Source organism: Hevea brasiliensis, chromosome 1 (assembly GCF_030052815.1).
Source record: "Hevea brasiliensis isolate MT/VB/25A 57/8 chromosome 1, ASM3005281v1, whole genome shotgun sequence".
NCBI lineage: Eukaryota > Viridiplantae > Streptophyta > Magnoliopsida > Malpighiales > Euphorbiaceae > Hevea > Hevea brasiliensis.
In genome coordinates this window covers 123,379,934-123,400,362 of record NC_079493.1, presented here as the reverse complement: position 1 = coordinate 123,400,362, position 20,429 = coordinate 123,379,934, and the positions used below count along the sequence as shown (strand labels likewise).

At 35.4% G+C, this 20,429-nt stretch overlaps 3 protein-coding genes across 8 annotated transcripts in view; 1 reads left to right on the top strand and 2 right to left on the bottom strand.

The window, feature by feature from the left end:
* The window catches only part of LOC110641539 (midasin), a 45,067-nt gene extending 32,366 nt beyond the window's left edge, over positions 1–12,701 (bottom strand). For 4 of the 6 annotated variants that reach the window (XM_021793316.2, XM_021793317.2, XM_021793318.2 and 1 more), the window contains exons 1-23: positions 12,588–12,701; positions 11,912–12,216; positions 11,219–11,532; positions 10,933–11,014; positions 8,761–9,032; positions 8,464–8,667; positions 8,053–8,222; positions 6,405–6,514; positions 6,182–6,301; positions 5,686–5,764; positions 5,425–5,547; positions 5,248–5,347; positions 5,068–5,164; positions 4,743–4,874; positions 4,604–4,660; positions 4,346–4,519; positions 4,071–4,196; positions 2,224–3,984; positions 1,511–1,545; positions 1,191–1,386; positions 973–1,077; positions 569–874; positions 27–220 (exon numbers count right to left, since the gene is read on the bottom strand). In XM_021793316.2, the coding sequence (XP_021649008.2) occupies positions 27–220; positions 569–874; positions 973–1,077; positions 1,191–1,386; positions 1,511–1,545; positions 2,224–3,984; positions 4,071–4,196; positions 4,346–4,519; positions 4,604–4,660; positions 4,743–4,874; positions 5,068–5,164; positions 5,248–5,347; positions 5,425–5,547; positions 5,686–5,764; positions 6,182–6,301; positions 6,405–6,514; positions 8,053–8,222; positions 8,464–8,667; positions 8,761–9,032; positions 10,933–11,014; positions 11,219–11,532; positions 11,912–12,016 (4,862 nt within the window). In that variant the 5' untranslated portion in view covers positions 12,017–12,216; positions 12,588–12,701. The remainder of the gene's footprint in view (positions 1–26; positions 221–568; positions 875–972; positions 1,078–1,190; positions 1,387–1,510; positions 1,546–2,223; positions 3,985–4,070; positions 4,197–4,345; positions 4,520–4,603; positions 4,661–4,742; positions 4,875–5,067; positions 5,165–5,247; positions 5,348–5,424; positions 5,548–5,685; positions 5,765–6,181; positions 6,302–6,404; positions 6,515–8,052; positions 8,223–8,463; positions 8,668–8,760; positions 9,033–10,932; positions 11,015–11,218; positions 11,533–11,911; positions 12,217–12,587) is intronic. The other 2 variants (XM_058150833.1, XM_058150830.1) reach the window with 2 other exon arrangements.
* A 1,293-nt stretch (positions 12,702–13,994) lies between these two features.
* LOC110641540 (threonine synthase, chloroplastic) lies at positions 13,995–15,883 on the top strand. Its single transcript, XM_021793320.2, has one exon. The coding sequence runs from the start codon at positions 14,072–14,074 to the stop codon at positions 15,653–15,655; it is 1,584 nt and encodes a 527-aa protein (XP_021649012.2). The 5' UTR covers positions 13,995–14,071; the 3' UTR covers positions 15,656–15,883.
* Positions 15,884–18,060: 2,177 nt separating this feature from the next.
* On the bottom strand, positions 18,061–20,110 carry LOC110641542 (uncharacterized). The gene has a single exon (XM_021793321.2). It carries the CDS (start codon positions 19,972–19,974, stop codon positions 18,253–18,255), a length of 1,722 nt encoding a protein of 573 aa, XP_021649013.2. The 5' UTR covers positions 19,975–20,110; the 3' UTR covers positions 18,061–18,252.
* Between the last annotated feature and the right edge of the window lie 319 nt (positions 20,111–20,429).

Below are 20,429 nucleotides of genomic sequence, written 5' to 3'. Positions count from 1 at the left end.
TGGTCAATTTTTTCAAACAGGCATACCTCTTAGAAGCAATATGTCTAAGTTCATCCAGATCACTAACAGGAGAAACCCATATCTCAGTAAACCGATTACGAAGAGCTGGAGATAATTCCTTCTTACCATAATCACCTCCAGGATTCATAGTTGCAAGCACTAAAAAGTTTTCATGAGCTGTTATCTCTTCCATAAGAGACCCTCCTTTCTCTGCCAAAGACTGCAAAAGAAGACAGGCAATATAAACACTTAACAGCTCAAAATAACATGTTAATTTTAGATCCAATCACAGGGCAAAAAGTGACAGATACAAAGCATTAAACATGATGTAAAATTATATGCCTTGCAAAATAATTCCCGTAAGGAATTTAAAATCCAAAGAAAATTATCTAATCTAATAATAAAGATAACTATTAAGATAAAGGCAATCATAATATCTCGGATGGTGAAGAATTAACGTAGGAACAAATTTCTCCTGTCACTCAACAGCAACTAAAAGGTTTTGACAATGTCATTAGAAAATTATGCAGCAAGTCACATAAACAGGGTTCCTTCTGAGATAACCCACCAGTTTTCTTTCTGGCTCCAAAATGCTGTTCAATCTTTCTAGCACACTATCATCAGCCAAGGAAATTTCATCAACGAGAAACAGATCACCAGCTTTCATGGCTTGCACAAGAGGCCCATCTTGCCACATAAATATTGTCTGCCACTTCTGATGCAGCTGACTAAGGTTCAACTTCATCTCCTCAAGAGTATCAACATCTTTTGCAGTGACATCAGGACATGAAACCTGACCTTGTCTATAACTCGTTATTATCGCAGCAAGATGATCCAGAGTGGAAGAAGCCTGACCGATATCAGGAGAAATTTCCTGCATATAAGGAATACACAAGTTACATAACTACTCTCAAAGAATTTACCAAAAAATATACTATATTAAGAATATAGCATGATTGGCAAAATTCTCACCAAGAGCTCAGGAAAGTGACCATAAGCCTTTGACAGCATCAGCTTTTCTATTATATATTTGAATTCTGATGTCAGTCTTGATCTCTCTCGGATAGGATAAAACCCCTGTTAAAAACACTTCATCAAATACATTTCAATTTTCAAAAGGGACTACAATAGCCAATACTCAAAAAGAACACATGCAACAAGAAGCTAAAAGAATATAGAAGTAAACAAACCCCAAGGAAATCAGATGTTTCAGAGTATTGATGGCAATTCAAAATGTGCAATTTTGAAGCCAGTGCAGTACTCAATAATTGACAGACAGTTGTCTTCCCACCACCAGTTTCACCAACAAGTAGTACAGGCTCACGTAACTCATAGCAAAGCTTGACAAGAAAAAACAATCTCCTCATACTTTTGGTCAAGATAATGCTGCAACAACCACAACAGTGAGGAAACATACAACAGTGAGGAAACATACAACAGTGAGGAAACATACTGCCAAAGAAAAAAAAAACAAAAACAAAAACCTCCACCAACAGAATTGAATTCGTACTTTCCAAGACTCTCAGAGTCCATTCCAACTGAATCCTGAACAAATTAGCAGAAGAAAAGCAAAAAAATGTAAGACTGAATGAAGTCATTCAGGTTATACAGCCCATCGAGAAAAGTAATAACTACCAAGGAAGCAATAACTAGAACACACTAACACAAAGTAGTTTGTAACAAATAGTTCAGAACACTTGGAATATGTCACTTATTTGTGAATACACATCATACTTTCTTGTAATGATTACCAAAGAACATCATTCACCCCAATCATGCATCATATTAGTATATGCCTTCATAACACTAAGCTTGTAATGGCATACATGACCAGAACTTTTAACCATTTGCCATACTTACTGTGTAACTCTGGTCATATATTGTTCATGCATTGATCAACAAGAGCCATCACTTTTTAGCACAAAATAAGTGCACTGCTCAGAAAAAAAAAATGCATTTTTAGGACAAAGACTTATGATCTTCACCATTAATTGATATAGATGATGCACACCATTAACAGAAAATAGTCACAAATGCCTATATCATTCATAAGTTACTACCACAGATCAATTAGCAACTTAATAGATTTATATATGCTACCTGCATGTATACAACTTTCCCAGACTATCACAAGTTTCTTTTTGTTCCAAACCAGTCACAAATCACAAAATCACCAACTGTAAAGCACAAGCATCTATAACTCAAAGCGAAAAGGCAAGATACCTTATACAAGTTATCTTTTAAAATTTTGACACGGAGATGTTTTTCCAGAACTTCTTGAACCACACGTTTCTCTCCCTCATCTCGGAGCCTATCTGCCAGAAGATAGTAACCATATTCTGCCATTACTTCTTTAGAATCTCCAAATGTTTTCAAACGATTAGCCCAACGAAACAAATCCCTTGGAGTTATGAATCCATGTTTTCCAGCAAATACTTTGCTCCTCTGCCTGTGCAACTGCAACTCCTTCATGACTTCAACCATAATCTTGGCGCGGCTTCCAGGGATTTTACACCTTTTCTCTATTATTGTGCTCAACTCATAATCTGGAATTTCATCCACATGAACCTCCACAAAACGATTGCGAAAAGCTCGAGAAAGCATTTTACGCCCACCATAGAAAGTAGGTGGATTTTGAGTAGCAAAAAGCATAAAATTTGGATGTGCACGTACAGTCTCACGCAATTCAGGCACGAAAAGTTCCCTATTATCATCTAACAAACGATTTAATGCTTCCAGCACATCAGAGGGGGCAAGATTTAGCTCATCCAGAACAATCCAATAACCATTTCGAACAGCTTTAACCAATACACCTTCATGAAAAATGAGCTTTCCATGAGCATCAGATGAGTAAGAACCTAAATATTCCTGCAGATCAGTGTGTTCATGGTTGTTTATCCGCACAAATTCATGACCAGTTCTTGCAGCAAGATACTGAACAAGGCTAGTTTTTCCACTAGAAGTCGGCCCCTGTAACAGAACAGGATATCTCTTGATAAAAACAGCACGCGCCAAGTTCTCAAGTTGCTTCATAACACTCTTTGTCAAAACATAATTCTCCAAGAAATCATCAGAACTGGAGTCCTTTTTAACTCGTAAGTATGCATCAAAAGTTACTGGTGAAGGTTTATTACCCCCTAACAACTTATGCCCAATCATCTTTTTCATAATCTTGGCACTGGGTCTGTCCAACATGGTAAGAAAAAACATACGGAAGCCATCATAAACTGCCTTTTGAAATCCAAATTTTACCTTCGCCTCCCTGGCATACTCTAGTGCACGGTATAAAGACCTTAAACTGTATTGAGGCTTCTGATTAGCCCCATCTTGCAGCTTTTCTTCAGAGTTCACTTTGGCTGTTTCATAAAAATTAATTATTCTTTGTTCTAGTTTCACATTTGATCGGGTCTCCTCCATAAACTTGTTAACAAATAATTTCAGATCTTCTTTATCCAACACGTCATCAACAAAGTACTCTGTAAACCTGCCCCGCAAAGAATATGGCAAGTCTCTTTTTCCAGCATCAGTTGCAGGATTCATGCAGGCAAATATACGGAAACTAGGATGTCTAGGTATGTGGCTGACATCCCCTCTTTCAGCTAAACAGAGTGACCCATAGTCTCCTTCAAGTACACCATTAATTCTCTGCAAGGTCTCAGTAGGAGCTAAATTCACCTCATCCAGCAAAATCCAATCACCATTTCTAAGCGCAGTTACAAAGGCCCCCTCAACAAATGAAAATAGCATTCCAGAAGAAGCCCCAATTTGCGCATGGCCAGTTTCAAGTTTCACACAGAAATTCTCCCAAGCTCTGCGCATATCTTCATCATCCAAAGGTTTTTTTCGCTTCTTCCCAGATCCAGATCTTTCTATTTGTACTTTCTTTTGGAAATTATCCACATACTTCTTAAATGCATTCAATAGCATCGTCCAGTTCTTATTTCTTAGTTGCTTTTGTAAGTAGGCAAAAAGTTTATCATTTTCCTGGAATCAGCATATCACAGAAGAAGTAATTATCTAAGCAAATTTGTGGTAAACAAGCAAATTATAGTTCCAAAAATGAATCATACCTTAACAGAGAAAGTCTTAGAAAAGAGACTCTCAAACTCCTTATAAAGGAGAACACAGATAGATTGTGGATCTATGGGCTTAAATCCTCCTAATAAATCAGCAATGTCACTCTGTTGACTTAAATTCTGGAAAAGAAAACAAATGTACATCAGACATATCAAGTAACAGGATTCAACAGTCACCTAAAGATGCATCTTTTCAAGCTACATGCACTTAAGCACAACCACACAAATATATGGAGAGAGAGAGAGAAAGAGAGATCCTACGTCCATACCAAAACAGTAAGCTTCTGACCAACCATTTTAGCCAGATTCTGTACAAGTGTAGTTTTCCCAGTTCCAGTTTCACCAACCAAAAGAACAGGCTCATTGTACTTAACAGAGCAAGATATTCTCTCAAGTACATGCAGAGAACTACGCATCTGAACAAGTCTCTCTTGGCCATGCAACTGAAAGAATCATATGTAACTATTAATAAAGAAACAGAGAACAATATAAACTATGCTAAGATAATTTAAAATGATTCCACCAACCGAAGTTTCTGTGCGTTGAAGGGTAACTCGCCCAATTCTTAGTTCTGCAAGAAAACCCTGCAGATCAAATTTTACCCGAATAAGAAATGGAAGCACCACAAAAAGTCAGGTCATCCATAGCATCTAAAACAATAGGCACCTGAATTTCAGGTTTATAAGGATATAGAATTCCCGCCTCAGAGAGTGTAACTGTCCACAACTTTGCAATCTCTGTCATAATTGTCAAGCGAGTCTCAGTTGATGCAGAAAATGCAGCAAATATGTCTACAGCCTGAAACGAGAAGCCAATATCTTGTGAATTGTAAACAAAAAAGTCAACTTGAACAGAGTCTGCAGCTCGCTCTATCCATTTAAATAACTCTATCTCTCTCTCTCTCTCTCTCTCTCTCTTACACACACACACACACTCTAGACAGAGAGAGAGAGAGTAATAAAGAGGCAGGACACCTGGGACAAAATCAGACCTCGTGATAGATACAATGACACTGATAAGCTGTCAACACATCCCCCATGGAGCTAAAGCCTAAACCTGCTATCCGCTTGCACCATTTAAGGAGATCCCTGCCACAAGGATCCAAAAGCTACAGTTACAAAAGTTTGGATGATTTCACACACAACGCATGCTTTAAGCACCAATCAATTACCTTAATGAGAATCTGTTCAGCGATCCATTGAGAGTGGAATCTCCAGGCTGAAATCCCAAAATATGGCGCCGAGCGACAGAGTTAACTCTTCCGAATGTTTCTGAAACAACAAAAGGATTTCTAGGCAGTGATATTTAATCTGAAACCATAAATTAGTGACATCAAATTATGCCCCACCTATAAGTTTCCCAGCAAGAGGCTCCAAATTCGGATACCATGCTTTTACTATAATTTGCAAGTCATCACAATTTGGTAGCCCAATCATCACTCTCCTCCAAACGGTGCTAAGTAAATTTCCACCTACAACCAAAAGAAAATAGCTCTCTGATTCAGCCACTCTACTGTTTCCATTAATATCTGACATAAGGTCCAACAGGCATAACCAGCTTAAGAACCTAAAACTACAATTGTAGCAATAGAAGAAATTAATTTCCAAACCTTCTGTATTACACAGGACATCAATCCTTGAAGTAGAAATGGTGGAAAACAGCCGGAAGCTTTCTGCTACTCTTATTTCCTGAAAAGTCAGAGATCCTCAATCATTATTCAAAAACACCTTTAAAAGAGGAACACAGAGAGAGAGAGAGAGAGAGAGAGAGAGAGATCAAAAATACCTTTAAAAGAGGAACACACACACACACACACACAGAGCAAACCGGATACTGAATAAAATGCATGTGCACGTGTACGAGCAGACAAGGAAACTACTACTCTTCTTTTACAAAAAAAAATGCAATGAAATGTGTGCACGTGTACAATCAGACAAGGAAACAACTACTTTTCTTTTACAAAAAAAAAATGCAATGAAATGTCCACATGGTACCCATGTGAGCTAATAAAATTTCATTCAGCTTTTGAATTTAACCCTACTACAGAATTACATGAGTTTAAAATGCCTTAAATAAAAAAATAAAATTAAAAATACAATATTTACCTCCCCATGACTTGTCACAAAGAAGCTTGCACCTTCCAGTAAAGGTAATAAGATTGAATGAACGTCCGATGGTGCTTTGTCAATGTCTTCAAATACAACCCAATATCCATTCAGAACAGCCTGTGGAAAATAGAATGTTAACAATGTTACAAATAAGTGAAAGGGAATATTAACAATCAAATAAACCAAAATCTTTGAAATCAAAATTATAAAGCATACAAACCTGGATAAGTGACCCAGGTTGCCATCTAAATTCACCAGGTTGCTCACCACATACGTAAGTCCCAATCAACGTTTTGCCATCAATTTGTTCATCCATGTGAATAGAGAGAACTGTTTTTTTTTTTTAATACAACAATATGAAAGAAATAACCATCAGGAAACAATTCACAAAATTAAAGAACATTTTTTTTTTGGGGAATGGGAAGAGCAGGACATAAGTTAATTAATTCATAGGTCATAAATCTTCCAACAGTGATATGCAAAAAGAACCAAAAACTAACTAGTTAGGTTGGGCTATAAATGAAGCCTCTTCCTCCATCATTCTCTGTCAAAGTAACAATATTGTGGAAGTCAACTAAGGTATGTACAAACTAACTATTTTCAGCTGCTTTTAATTTCTGCTACAGTCATTTCTGGTATTAATTTTATACTTGTCCCTTATGCTCAAATAAAGCCACGCTTTTATACTAACAAACTCATAAGATCAAAACACCTTACAATACCAAACCTCAGCATCTCTTCAGCCAGGTCTCTATCAGCTTCCATGAATGTATCCTGGTTCGCATTTCCCACCACAATCATTTTATGATTTTAATTCCAAATGCTTCAACATATCAAGCTCACTTGACCCTTGGAAATTTATTTAACAAGATTGTTCTACTATTTTGCATCAATAAAAAAAAGATTTCTAGTGGTTCCCAAATTCATTTTTGGAAATATGTGTTTGAAGTAGATACACAAATTTTATAACTTCTCCTCATTTTCAGTCCATGGGATTTCTAAATTTTGGATATAAAGTTCTACCTTTTAATTTTTGATATTTTATTTAGCAATATTAGTAATAAAAAATATTTCTTTCATTGCCCAAAATTCTGGATTTTATCATTATTCGATGCATACAGATAAAAAGAATTTGGACTCTGGACAGTAGTACAAATCCTCCAAGCCTATGTTGGCATTATTAGAACTAACCTTTAGTTAGCCACGCTTTAAAGACTAAGATCCCTAAAAGTTTAAGGCTTGTGTGTTATGCGCGAAGAATGTGGTGACACTCTCTCTTTCTCATGGTTTCCACTGTTTTTTTTTTCATCAATACTTGGAATAGGCAAACTTAAGAACACTCATCTTGTTCTGATATAACAAAAGGCGAACAGCTCTTGCATATAGTTCTAATATTCAAAGTAGCATTTAAACAAAATTACTGATGCTTTATTACATCACAAAAAACTAGAAATACCAAGTATACCATTTTAACATGGGCATTAGAAAGATTATAAGATGTTCATTATGTTAAAGTTAATAAAAGTAGCATCAAACTAAAAATTATATCAACAGTTTCTGATTAAAATACATAATATCTTTTTGAACATTTGTCATAAAATGTAACTTTTTCAATTTCTTTGCTACCTATTTTCTTGTGGATGAATATTGCTCACCTCTTCCCCATCATAATTTTTCATGTGATTTGTTAGCAAAAAAAATAAAAATTATAGTGTTGAAACTTGCATGCAATTCAAAATTGTAATCCCGTAAATTCCTAAAGAGATTTAAAGGCATCTACGAAAGTGTTTAAAAACCACAAGTAGGAAAGTTTGCTAGAATGAAACTGTCTCTTAAAATGGATCTCTAACCCTAATAATTTAAAATACCTTGGTTCCCATAATCCTGAACCAACTTGCTAATGAGAGCAGTTTTCCCAGCACCAGCAGGGCCATACAGAAGAACAGGCCACCTTTGACTCACTGCTAAGAGTACCATATCAAAACTTTTCTTCACTGTAGATGTCATTACAAATGGATTGCCTCCTGATTTATCATTCCTAAATCACAAGAAGGATCACTATCAAAAAGAGAAGCGTGAAGATCCATATTAAATGAATAGGTTCCAAAAAACAATTTTCAGGTGACATTGACTAAAATAGTCCCAATGATTGGGAACTTGGGGGTGTGGGACTAAAAAATAAATGTGTCAACATCCATCAAATTTCAAATGATAAGATGATGATTATGATCAATTACAACAAGAATAGTTATTGTGTTCTCCAGTTTGATAACACCTACCAGTTAACCAATCTACGACTCTTAATCACTGGCTCAATTTTATGAATCTGTGATGAAACCAGTGAATAATGGTCACAAGAACTTGGAAAGTTTTGTTGGCTGAAATCAACTCCTCCATTGATAGAACCCAATATTGTGTGTTCAGATGATTCAACATACAAGCCAGCCTTCTCCATAGCTACATCTTGACAGAACTCTTCCCAGCTAAAATAGCAAAAGTATGGTAGTATTATAAGGACAGACACTACTAAAATCATTTAAAAAGTTACTTTCTTCAACAGAACTCACAAAACATACCGCAATAAACATGACGCTGCTTCTTCAGCTCCAACACCAAAATTTTCAATTGCTTTGTCACTCATTTTCAAAGAGATGGACAGTATTTGTATTCCACACCATCTTATGTCTGAGATCTCCTCATCTTGAGCACCATGGCTCATATCAAGATTGAGAGTTACCTTTACAAGCTCTAGAAAACAGGACCAATCCCATCTTACAGAGAAAAATTCCGGTTCCAGAAGTAGGAAGCGGTAAGATACTTGTGAAGCAAGTAAGCAATCACTTATTACCTGTTAGAACAGAAACATAACCTTAACTACAGTTGTCAAATCATGAACTGAAATCCTAAGTTTATGAATATGAAATCAAATCATAAGATTCAATACAAGTTCTCATAATCAATTTGAAATGACAGATAGTTGTACACAACTAACATATAATAGGACAATGATACATCAACAGATGCTGGAAAACTATGTGACCAATTGGGAAGGCAGTTGCTAGTAGGGTAGCTGGTATGGAACTGTGGATCCCTGTCCAACTATGGTCTGTTTTTTTCAAAGCTACATCACATATGCAATTAGGCAAATGATAAAACATATTCGCAAACTAATTTGATGATCAAAACATTTGAAATTCATCTTACATACAATACAGACATACACTAAGGACTTGTTTGGTTCATGGAATGGAATAAAGTAAAAATGGAATAGCTATTATAGTAATAGCATAGCAATTCTTCACTTATATTTTTTAATTTACCTTATACTAATTTAAAAAATATTCGCTCTAAATAATAATTATTTTACATTTTCAAATTTAATGAAAAATTGAAATTACAAAATTATTATTCCATGGAATGATATTCCACATTCAAATTCTAGGAATAGCTATTCAACATGGAATAGCTATATTATTCCTTCCCCTATGCCATGCCATTCTGCAAACCATGCAAAGCCTAAAAGACATATGCAATTCATTTCTCAATGGAGACTTCTGTACTCTTGAGTTTCACAATGCACCAATTCAATAAAACTTTATGCTCCATAAACTACAACATTTGTATGCTCTGTATATTATATTTGAAAAACTGCAAGATTTTCTCAATCACTTTTATAATATTACAAATACAAACCAAAAAATGAAATAAAACACTACAACTAGACCGCTAGAGTCATATTAAACTCTATTTTGCTTACGAACAGCTTTTGCAGTGCCTTTTCCTTTGGAGAGAAAAGGAAGATAAAGAAAGGCCAGGAGGGGAAAAATATAACCAGGAATTGAGGAACTAGGAAGAAATGAAATAATAAATGGAATGATTAAAGGATATTGGAAATTATAGGGAAAAAAAAGGGAAAAAATTCATCTAGTCAATCACAAAATTAAATAACATCATAAGATTCAAAACACAAATCATCAATTTCATCTCTGATTTTCATAAAATTTCGATTTGTATGCTCAATTCAAATCACTTGGTGCTTGAAAATCTAATCATACAAAAGGATTCGTACAACTATTCCACAACCCAAAGCGAAACATATAATGAACTACATATGAGAAGATAATCTACAAATTCTTACTTATAATAAAAATTAAAACCACTTTATAAGCCACAATTTTAGTCGAAAAAATAAGAAGGCCTACACCTTTATCACCAAATGCCAGGGTCAAAAATAAAAATTACTTATTGAGACTTGAAATATGAGTGTTCAACTCTCTAATATTTGGAGGTGCAACAACTTGACAGTTTTTTGGATATTAATTTGTAATGCCACACAGAATACAATGTCCTCAAAGGTCAAAAATAAAACAATATAAACGTTATTTACAACTCAACTTTAAACTTTTAATATGATTGTGTCTATGATGGCTTCATTTCCCAACAAAAAAGTTCCATTAGTTCAAAGGAGGAAAAGAAATAGCACATCACCCACCTCCCAAGAAAAAGAAAGAAAAAATAGAAAAAAAAAGGAGTCTAAATTTATAAAACAGGAGATCAAGTATAAGAAACTAGATCTAATCACAGATGGAAACATAGAAGCATATTATGAGTTACAGGTGCACAAGAAAGTGTGCAATCATAATTAGAGAAAAAAAGAATCATTATAGAACTTTTATTCAGAAAATGAATCCACAGGTAATTAAAATAAAAATTAAATAATCCAACAACATTAGAAATCAAAAAATTACCTCAAACTGCTCAGGAACTATTTTTTTCCTCCAAACGCGTTCGAAGGGAGGTGATGCAAATTTGAAGTAAGCAGATACAGACCTATACCAAGTAAACAGGCATATGTTTCATGTAGAATAAAAAATAGCCAGTAAATTTAATTTGAAATAGCATCACCATGTTGGTAACCATGTCACACACTTGTTCTATAATGCCTTTCCATGAATTAATATAAACATAATGCAGGAAAGTATAATTGAAGTAAATAGTATAAATAATTGAAAGTAAATAGTATAATCAGTTTACCCCAATAAAGAATGATCCAAATCAACAGCACGGCATAAAGCTAGACAAGCAAACTCGTGAAGCATCAAACCCCTCCCACTTTGATTGTAATGGTCAATAAAATAAGCATCTTCTCCATTAACAAGCTCTCTTGGATCCACCACAGTGCCATCCAGGTTGGAATTCAGATTGCACTGGCCTAACAAAGACACAGCTTCATCTATGATCTTTCGAGCTAGTGGTCTGAGACACCCAATCAAGGGGATTGTATAATTTGGGTTCACAAATAGTTCTGCTACTGAATTTATAACTTCTTCTTCTGTCACCATGTGTCCCTGCACAACCCATGTTCAAAGAGGAATATTTGAATTAAAAAAAAAAATACCATAAATAAACAGTCTCAATTCATTTGATTTTGTCATGTCCATTTGGGGTAGAATCAATTATTAGCATCAAAAAGTTGTCAAACCAAAAAAACATAGTTCCTAATTAACTTGGGCAAACGATAGAAAACCAGAAACAGTAGCTACCATAGTGCCTGTTGAAGATCAATTTAAGCGTTTAGATTTCCAACAAACTAACAAGCATAAAGAAAACCTAATCATTACATATAAAGCCTAGATTGTATTCCATACAAAAAAAGAAGTGCATTGGACTTATCATTCTCTTGTTTCTCTCAAACAAAGAATATGACATAAGTTGCTAAACAGCCACCTTCTTTTCAAGATAACTGAGCTTCCGAGTTCTAGCAAGCTCTGGGCATCGTGAAAGGAACCTCTTGACTGCAGATTCAAGACTGAAACTTCCATCCATTGCCATCTGATAAAAATCTTAAATACGTCTGTATATCAATATATACACTTAACAGTTGTAGGTGTCAAAATTATACTAATAAATGTGGGCGTCAAAATTGAAATTAAGATGTGTGTGCTAAAGCATATATGGTGTATATTATCTCTCTGACACTGACAACAAAAGGATATACAATCCTGAAGCAATTCCCTTTAAGCTAGGCAAACCTGCACAACCAAGAAGTGTTAAAACAAAAACAATCTACAAGCGAAACAAGAAAAAAGAATCCTTTAAAATTTTAATTACAAAATAATAAAAAAGCAGCTTAGCTCAGAAAGCTGGGAAAGTGAAAGACAAAACGAAAATTAATACTGAAAATTTAAGAAATATCGACAATAGTTCCATAAACCCAGAAAAAAAAAATATTACATATTAGTAAATTTTATTCGGGTTTTAGAAAAAAGCAAGAGAATGATGATAATTCCAATAGAGAAGAAAGAGAGAGAGAGAGAGAGAGAGAGAGAGAGAAAACAGAGAAGAAGAAAAAAAATGGGCTTTGAGTAGTGAAACCAAAAAGAATAGAATAAAAGAACTTTACCCAACTCCCAATTGATAAGAGTTGTTCTCGACTCTCCCCCTCTCCCTCTGTCTCTCGCTTGCTATTGCTGAAGCTTATGCTCGTTATGTTTAGGGTTTAAGGGTTTAGCGGGTGCGGGTGGGTGGAGTATTTATACGCATCTTCTTGCCCTGCACTTGGCTTTTTGCTACTCAACTGAAACGGTACCGTCGATACCCCATACTGTCACACAGATAGTTTCATTCCGTGACACGTCATGTCAAATTTTATTTTTAAATTAATATAAAAATAATTTCTTCACAAATTTTTTTTATAAAATTTTGACTCTGTTAGCTTTTATATAAACACCCCCCTTATTTTACCAGGATTTAGCTATTTGATAAATATAAAAATAATAATATCTTTTTTCTTTAAACTAAAATATGTTAAAAATAAAAGAGATAATATTTTAATTAATCTCAAAATGTGTTATTGATCAAGTTTTTATTAATAAAATTCATTTGATTTAAATATAATTATTCCTATTAAAAAAGAAATTTTAGATATTTTTTCATATTTGAAATTTAGATTCTCAAATAAATTTCAAAAAATTTTATTTAATTATTTCTCAGGCAAACCCTTAAATAGCCAAATTTTAACGAATAATTTGACTTAATAATGTTGATTGAATTTTAATATAATTATTAAAATTTAACTTATCATAATAAAATTACTATTAAAACTTTTTTGAAATAAATTATTTTAAGAAATAATTAAATTCTCATACGTTTAATTTTTTTTAAATGAAAATTTTTAAATTAAAAAATAGATTCTTTTATTATAAATATAAAAATTAAATTAAAATAAAAAAAAATCAATCTAACAACTCTTTTTAGCTTTTATAATTTGTTTTATTTTTTTAATATTTTATAGGTATCCCATTCCAACGAATTAAGTTTTTATTTAAATGTAAAAAAAAGAAAGGAAATAAATAAATAATAAAAAATAAAAGGAAATTATCACTTTTTCATATTTAAAAGTGAAAGAAATAAATTAAAAAAAATAATATTTATTTTATATTTATTACTTTTTTTAATTTAAAGGGAAAATAAATTACTTAAGAAAAAAAAATACTTGATTGAAGAAAATTTCAAATATATTTTTATTTGTTTATATTAACTTTCACATAATTTATAAAATTTAGGGTAAAATGATAAATTAAAAAAATAAGATTATTTTTTTTCTTTTAATTTTTTTAAAATAAAAAAAATATATAAACTTTATTTTTCTCCCTCATCATTTTTCGTTCATTCTCAAATAAAAAAATATAAAAAATATAAAATAAAAATTATTTTCCTTTCTTTATTCCCCTTCCTCTCCCCGTTATGCATCCCGTTGTTTATGAAATTAATTAATTTTACTGGAATCCCTCAGATCTTGGTCAATTACGCTGTTCCCGGTCCTCGCTACTCACGCCTCACCAACCAAGCCTCTTCTCACTAGAGCTTCCTCTCTCAAACTCTCCAATGGCCGCATCTTCGCTTCTTCAATCTCCATATCTCGCCTCTAAAACCAGAACCACACCCTCTCGCTATGTTAAACCCACTCCTCATTTCCTCTCCATCAAAGCCTCCACCTTTGATAATCCTTCTAAATCTACAGCTCCATCTCCAACCACCAGCGCCCCCACTACCTACAAAGGTTGCAACATCCGCGAAGAGGCCCGCCGCCACAGCCTTACTCACCCACAACCCGACAACAACTTCTCCGCCAAATACGTCCCCTTCAATGCCGGACCCACTTGCTCAGAATCATACTCCCTTGATGAGATCGTTTACCGTTCTCAGTCCGGTGGCCTCCTCGACGTTCAACATGACATCTCCGCCCTCAAGGCCTTCCCGGGTTCTTACTGGCGTGCACTCTTCGATTCCCGGGTTGGGAAGACCACTTGGCCGTACGGATCCGGAGTTTGGTCTAAGAAGGAGTGGGTTTTGCCTGAGATATCTAGCGATGATATTGTTAGCGCCTTTGAAGGGAACTCGAATCTGTTTTGGGCGGAGAGATATGGGAAGCAGTTTTTGAACATGAACGATTTGTGGGTCAAGCATTGTGGGATCAGCCATACTGGGAGCTTTAAAGATTTGGGTATGACGGTACTGGTCAGCCAAGTGAACAGGTTGCGAAAAATGAACAAACCAGTGGTTGGAGTTGGCTGCGCTTCCACTGGTGACACCTCCGCCGCACTATCTGCTTACTGTGCTTCTGCGGGTATTCCTTCTATTGTTTTTCTACCAGCAAATAAGATTTCCATGGCCCAACTAGTGCAGCCCATTGCCAATGGGGCTTTTGTTTTGAGTATTGATACTGATTTTGATGGGTGCATGCAGTTAATAAGGGAGGTTACTGCTGAGTTGCCTATTTATTTAGCAAATTCACTTAATAGTTTGAGGCTGGAGGGTCAGAAAACTGCTGCAATTGAGATTTTACAGCAGTTTGATTGGGAAGTGCCTGAGTGGGTTATTGTTCCAGGAGGTAATTTGGGTAATATATATGCCTTTTATAAAGGGTTTCATATGTGTAAAGAGTTGGGGCTTGTGGATAGGATTCCTAGGCTAGTTTGTGCACAAGCTGCAAATGCAAATCCCCTGTATTTGTATTATAAGTCAGGATGGAAAGAGTTTAAACCTGTTAAAGCAAATAGCACATTTGCATCAGCTATTCAGATTGGTGATCCCGTTTCAATTGACAGAGCTGTTTATGCATTACAAAATTCAAATGGGATTGTTGAGGAGGCTACTGAGGAGGAGCTAATGGATGCAATGGCGCAAGCAGATTCTACTGGGATGTTTATATGTCCACATACAGGGGTGGCATTGACAGCATTGATTAAGCTCAGGAATAGTGGGGTTATAGGGCCTACTGATCGGACAGTGGTTGTGAGTACTGCTCATGGGTTAAAGTTTACTCAGAGTAAGATTGATTATCACTCTAGTGATATTAAGGATATGGCTTGTAGGATTGCTAATCCACCTGTGAGTGTTAAGGCTGATTTTGGGTCAGTTATGGATGTTTTGAGGAAGTATTTGTTGAGTAAAGAATCGAAATATTAGGTTGATCATTGTTAGTTTTGCTTATGCAGCTCTAGCTCTAGCTCATTGTTGTTTCTGTATGGTCACTGTTGTTGTCATTTAAGGATTTTTGTTATTGGTGGTTCTAGATAGGATGTCAATTTCTCTTTTTTAATAGTTTTTAAAGAAGAGAAACCATATGGTCAGGTAGCCATTTTTGGATGGGTCCTCATCATTTGGACTTAATAAAATTTTCTTTTTAGCTCGAAATATTTATTTACTATATCTCTTGTTTTATGTTTTTGCTGTATGCTATGCATGCTTGCATTATTGAAAATGTATTGGTAGGAGGAAAAATGAATGTTGCTGGTTTAGAAAAGAGCATTCTAACTTGATAATTATTAGAATGATTAGTGGAAGTAGCAGTTTATCAATTGCCAGAGAAAGGATTGGTACAATTTGTTGTTCACCTCTATACTATTTTCCTTGTTGTTTTAACAGCTGACAAGGTCTCCTGCAGAGGACGGTGCTAGATTGTAAAATATAGCTTGTGTAGAAGAGGGGTTCACAGACAGGTACTAGACCTTTATACAAGGGTGCTTTATGTGTGTGCTTGCAAATGTAGCCTTGATGGTGTTTGATTGAGGAACATTGGTTAAAGCACAGGCTAGCTGCAAGCACCATTATTGGCTTCTCTATTGCTACTGGCATTATCATACAATACCATCTTTGAAAAGAAGCTGTCCTCTCCATTCTGTGGCAAGCCTTTTCTCCATTTTTCAACTGTTATTAATGTTTCTCCACTTTCTGTGCTATTCATGGACATTGGCGTTTGGCAAAGCCTCTAGACCCATCAAATCATTCCCCGTTTGCTCCAAAGTACAAAACATGCTTTCGCCTGCCAAAGTTTGTGGCAAACACAAGTTCCTCACTATCCTGGAATTCAAATAATCTTGATTAGCAAACTGATTTCCTTCCACCTTGATCAATGTTTTGGATCAAAGACCAATAGACAGAATCCTTCACTGATTCATTGTGTTTCTTCCCATTTAGAATCAAATCTTACATTCTAATGGCTTTTGTTTGGGTGCTTGCATTAAGGGATGATTCAATGATGAAATGCTGAGGGAGAGAAATCAGAAGGAAGGCGTGTACTTATTCAACATTAATTTATAGCTGATGGCATACTTGTGACACTAGTTTAATGTCCTGCAAGTGTGATTAGGGCAGATCCTATTTGCAATTGTGGAACATTTCTATGTCGAATGTTGCCTGTTCATACAATTTGTACCATAAGATCAAATTCTATCTTGCAATTCTCTCACATCCCATTGGCAGAATTACCAGTTGCATTATCATTCCAACTCAATGTTCAAGGCAACCCCATGGCCGCAAGGAGTTCAAAACCAGGACTCTAAAATATTCAGGTGGCAAACAAAAAGATAAGCTTCCCTTAATGGAGATGTTAAAGCTAGCTACCCTTCCTAAATATCTCAAAGGTCGATATCCTACAGGCTTCACTGTGTGTCATGGAAGAGAAGAGAAGAGAAGAGAAAGCATGGAACAGAAACAGAACACTGAACAATTCCAAGGCCAAACAATGTTAGATTACCAAAATTTTCTGTTCCTCAACGTTATCTTCACCTTAAACCTGACATCTCTCTGCACTTTTAGTAATATTTATTATTATTATTAGTTATTAGTTTTCTACTGATATGATTAACTTGATCAGGCAGTTCTGCAGCAAATGAAAAAGCTGATGAAGTGGAATAATTTTTTTGCCAGTCTTTTGAATCCTTCCATTGCTATGAATTTGAAGCAAAGCATAGAGAAAGTAAGAATCAAGGCAAGATGGATTAAGCATAAAGCAAGAAAATTCCCTTCAGGAACCAGTCAAACAACTAGGCCTGATGTCTCCTACAGACACTCTGGAAAATACTAGTAATTTATTCCTGAGCCAATGTGTATGAAGTTATCTATGTTATTATGTGTATTAGAATGCCTTTTGCTATGGCAGCTTGATTAACCATGATGAATTAACATAAAATATTACAGCCTGGTGGTGGTGTTATTTGAAAATGCAAGTTAGTTGAGTCAGACCAATGAATCAAACTAATTATAAATTCATATCCAACTAAAATATTATATAATCTTCTTACATTGTGCATAATGAGGCATGTATAACATGTCTTGAATTTATGATATCAACTTCATATCATTAAATATAACATATTTCAATGGGTATGAATATGTAAACACATTACATGGCCATTAAGAAGCATGTGTCACTGCACAACAATAATTTATTTATAGATTTCAATTCATACTCTCATGCCTAAAGTGCAAAAATTGCCTGAAATTGCATCCATAAGGTCTCATTATCATTTCCATCAACAAACATCACAATCAAAATCCCCACTAAAGAATAAAAGATAAATGCACTTGGATTACTCTATGAACAAAATTTATCAATAAAATAAAATAAAATAAAAACCAATATGATTCCTTCATGTTTAATTTTTATAAGAATTTCCATATTCCTAATCTATAATTTAATTTCATCATTGTGACAGATCTCAATCAACTCAAATAAACATTTCCTCAATAAAAAAAAATAATTAAATAATTAAAAAAAATATCTATCTTGGGCGTTCTCCTTCAACTGTATCAGGGCTTGGCCCAAGATTTGACCTTCCCTTCACAGAATTAATCTTCTCCAGCTTCAAACCAGCTCTGAACCTTTCGATGAAGTTCTCAGCTTTTGTGTTCACGTCAGGACTTGGACAGAACAATGCCGTTCTTGAATCGCCACCGAATTCTTTTCTTGCCATTGGACTCGATTCCTTATCTGATGGGTCCTCACTATCCAAATCTGGAGATCCACTTCGCGAACTGTTAAAACTTGCCACTCTAACATAGTCGCCATCGCGCACAAACTTCCACGACTTTATTTTGAAAGGCGGCGGCGGAGGTGGAGGCGGGATTGGAATCAAGGGTGATGCATTGCCGCTTTCGTCATTCTCTTCCACTCTGCTGGAGTTTCCTGTCTTAACCATTTTGGGAGCTTGATGGGATGTGAACGCTGCCACTTGAGTGGTGTTGGTTCTTGATGCACGCGATTCTAGTGATGGTGTGACTTTTTGAGATACGATTTTTGACACACGGGTGCGAGAGGATGAAGTAACTGGTGGAGGCGGCGGCGGGGGTGGTGGTGGAACTGATTGGACTTTCTTGAATTTGCCTTTTTTGGAAGAGAAAAGATTTTTGAAGAAATGGGGTGGTGGAGGTGGCGGCGGCGGTGGAGGCGGCGGTGGGGATGGTGATGGTATGAAAGGTACAGATGAAGGATGATGAGGGTCGAATAAGCTCTCAAGATTTTCAACACTCTTTTGTCTCTGCTTCTTTTTCCTTCTTCTCAGTGGAGTCAAGAGATCTTTACCTCTCCTCTTCTCATTCCTGCTGAAAACCGGTGGCGGTGGAGGTGGAGGTGGAGGCGGAGGCGGGGCTGGATAAGTTGATGATATGTAGGATTTCTCAACTTCCAAACCCTTCTCTTCTCTCTTTTCATGCCCCAGATCTTGATACGTTCTCTTCACCTTTCTTCTCATAGCCTTAGGTGGTGGCAGCTGCGGAGAAAGTGGTGGAGCTGGCGGTGACCGCGGTTGAGTAGGAGGAGACGGAGGTGGTGGGGTGTAAACAACTTCCTTTACAGTACTATCAACAGCTATATCTTTAGTAACAAGATCTTCTTCTTGTTCTTCTTTTGCCTGATACTGCTGTTGTGGGCGATGATCTTGGAGCTGATCCGATGAGCTTGAAAACCTGTAGTTATGAAGATGGGTATCATCATAAAATCGCCACCTTTCATCGTTGGTCAGCCACAAGGATTCTTGCCGGAGATCTGGGTATGAACTGAAGCTCCTTAACCTAGTCAAGCTATTATAAGGCGCCACCGCCGGCCGATCATGATTCTGATCATACCATCTATGAGCAGGTGTTGATGGACATGATCTCTGCACATCTCGTTGTACACTTGATATGCTGTGATAGCTTGGACTTTCAGAGTTGCTATTATTGTTGTTATTTTTACCAAGAAATCCACAAATTATAGCAAAGAAGACAAGAACAAAATTAAGGTAATCCCAGCTTTTCTTGATCAAATGTGGTCTAAAAATCCGGGAAGTGAAAGAAATAAATGAAGGGACAACAATGAACACAAAAACAAAAGCTATGACAAGTAAGATTATGAGAAGGACACCAGAGTTGAGGAAGATAGAAAAGGCTTGGCTGCGGAGGCGGCTGCGGCGGCGATCGGTGGCTTGAAGCCAGAAGGGTGATGGCGTGTCTTCCTCGTCTTCCATTATTTTGAGGTTTTGCTTTTTGATAGAAGAAAGAGGATGGGGAGAGCTTTTGCAAGACACATAAAAGTAATGCTTTTGATTTATGCCTTTTGAGAAGTTTTCTTGGTATAAGGACTTGCTTTGTATGCTTTGCTTGCTTTAATGTATTTTATATATACATATGTAGAGGTGGAGTGTAATGATTATTTATACAATAATAATTTAAATAATGTTGTTTATTTTTTAATTTTATTTTTTTTAATATATAAGTAAAGGGTAGAGTGTTTTCATAACTTTCTCTAAGAAAATGAATTGATATGTATATATTTTTTAGGTGAGAAAATAAATATTAAAATATATTTTTTAAAAATTTATATATAAGAAAAATTTTATTAGTATTAAATGATTATATATTTTTTAAATAATATTGAGTATTTAATTTTTGTGAATTGAAAAATTTTTCACAGAATAGTGGG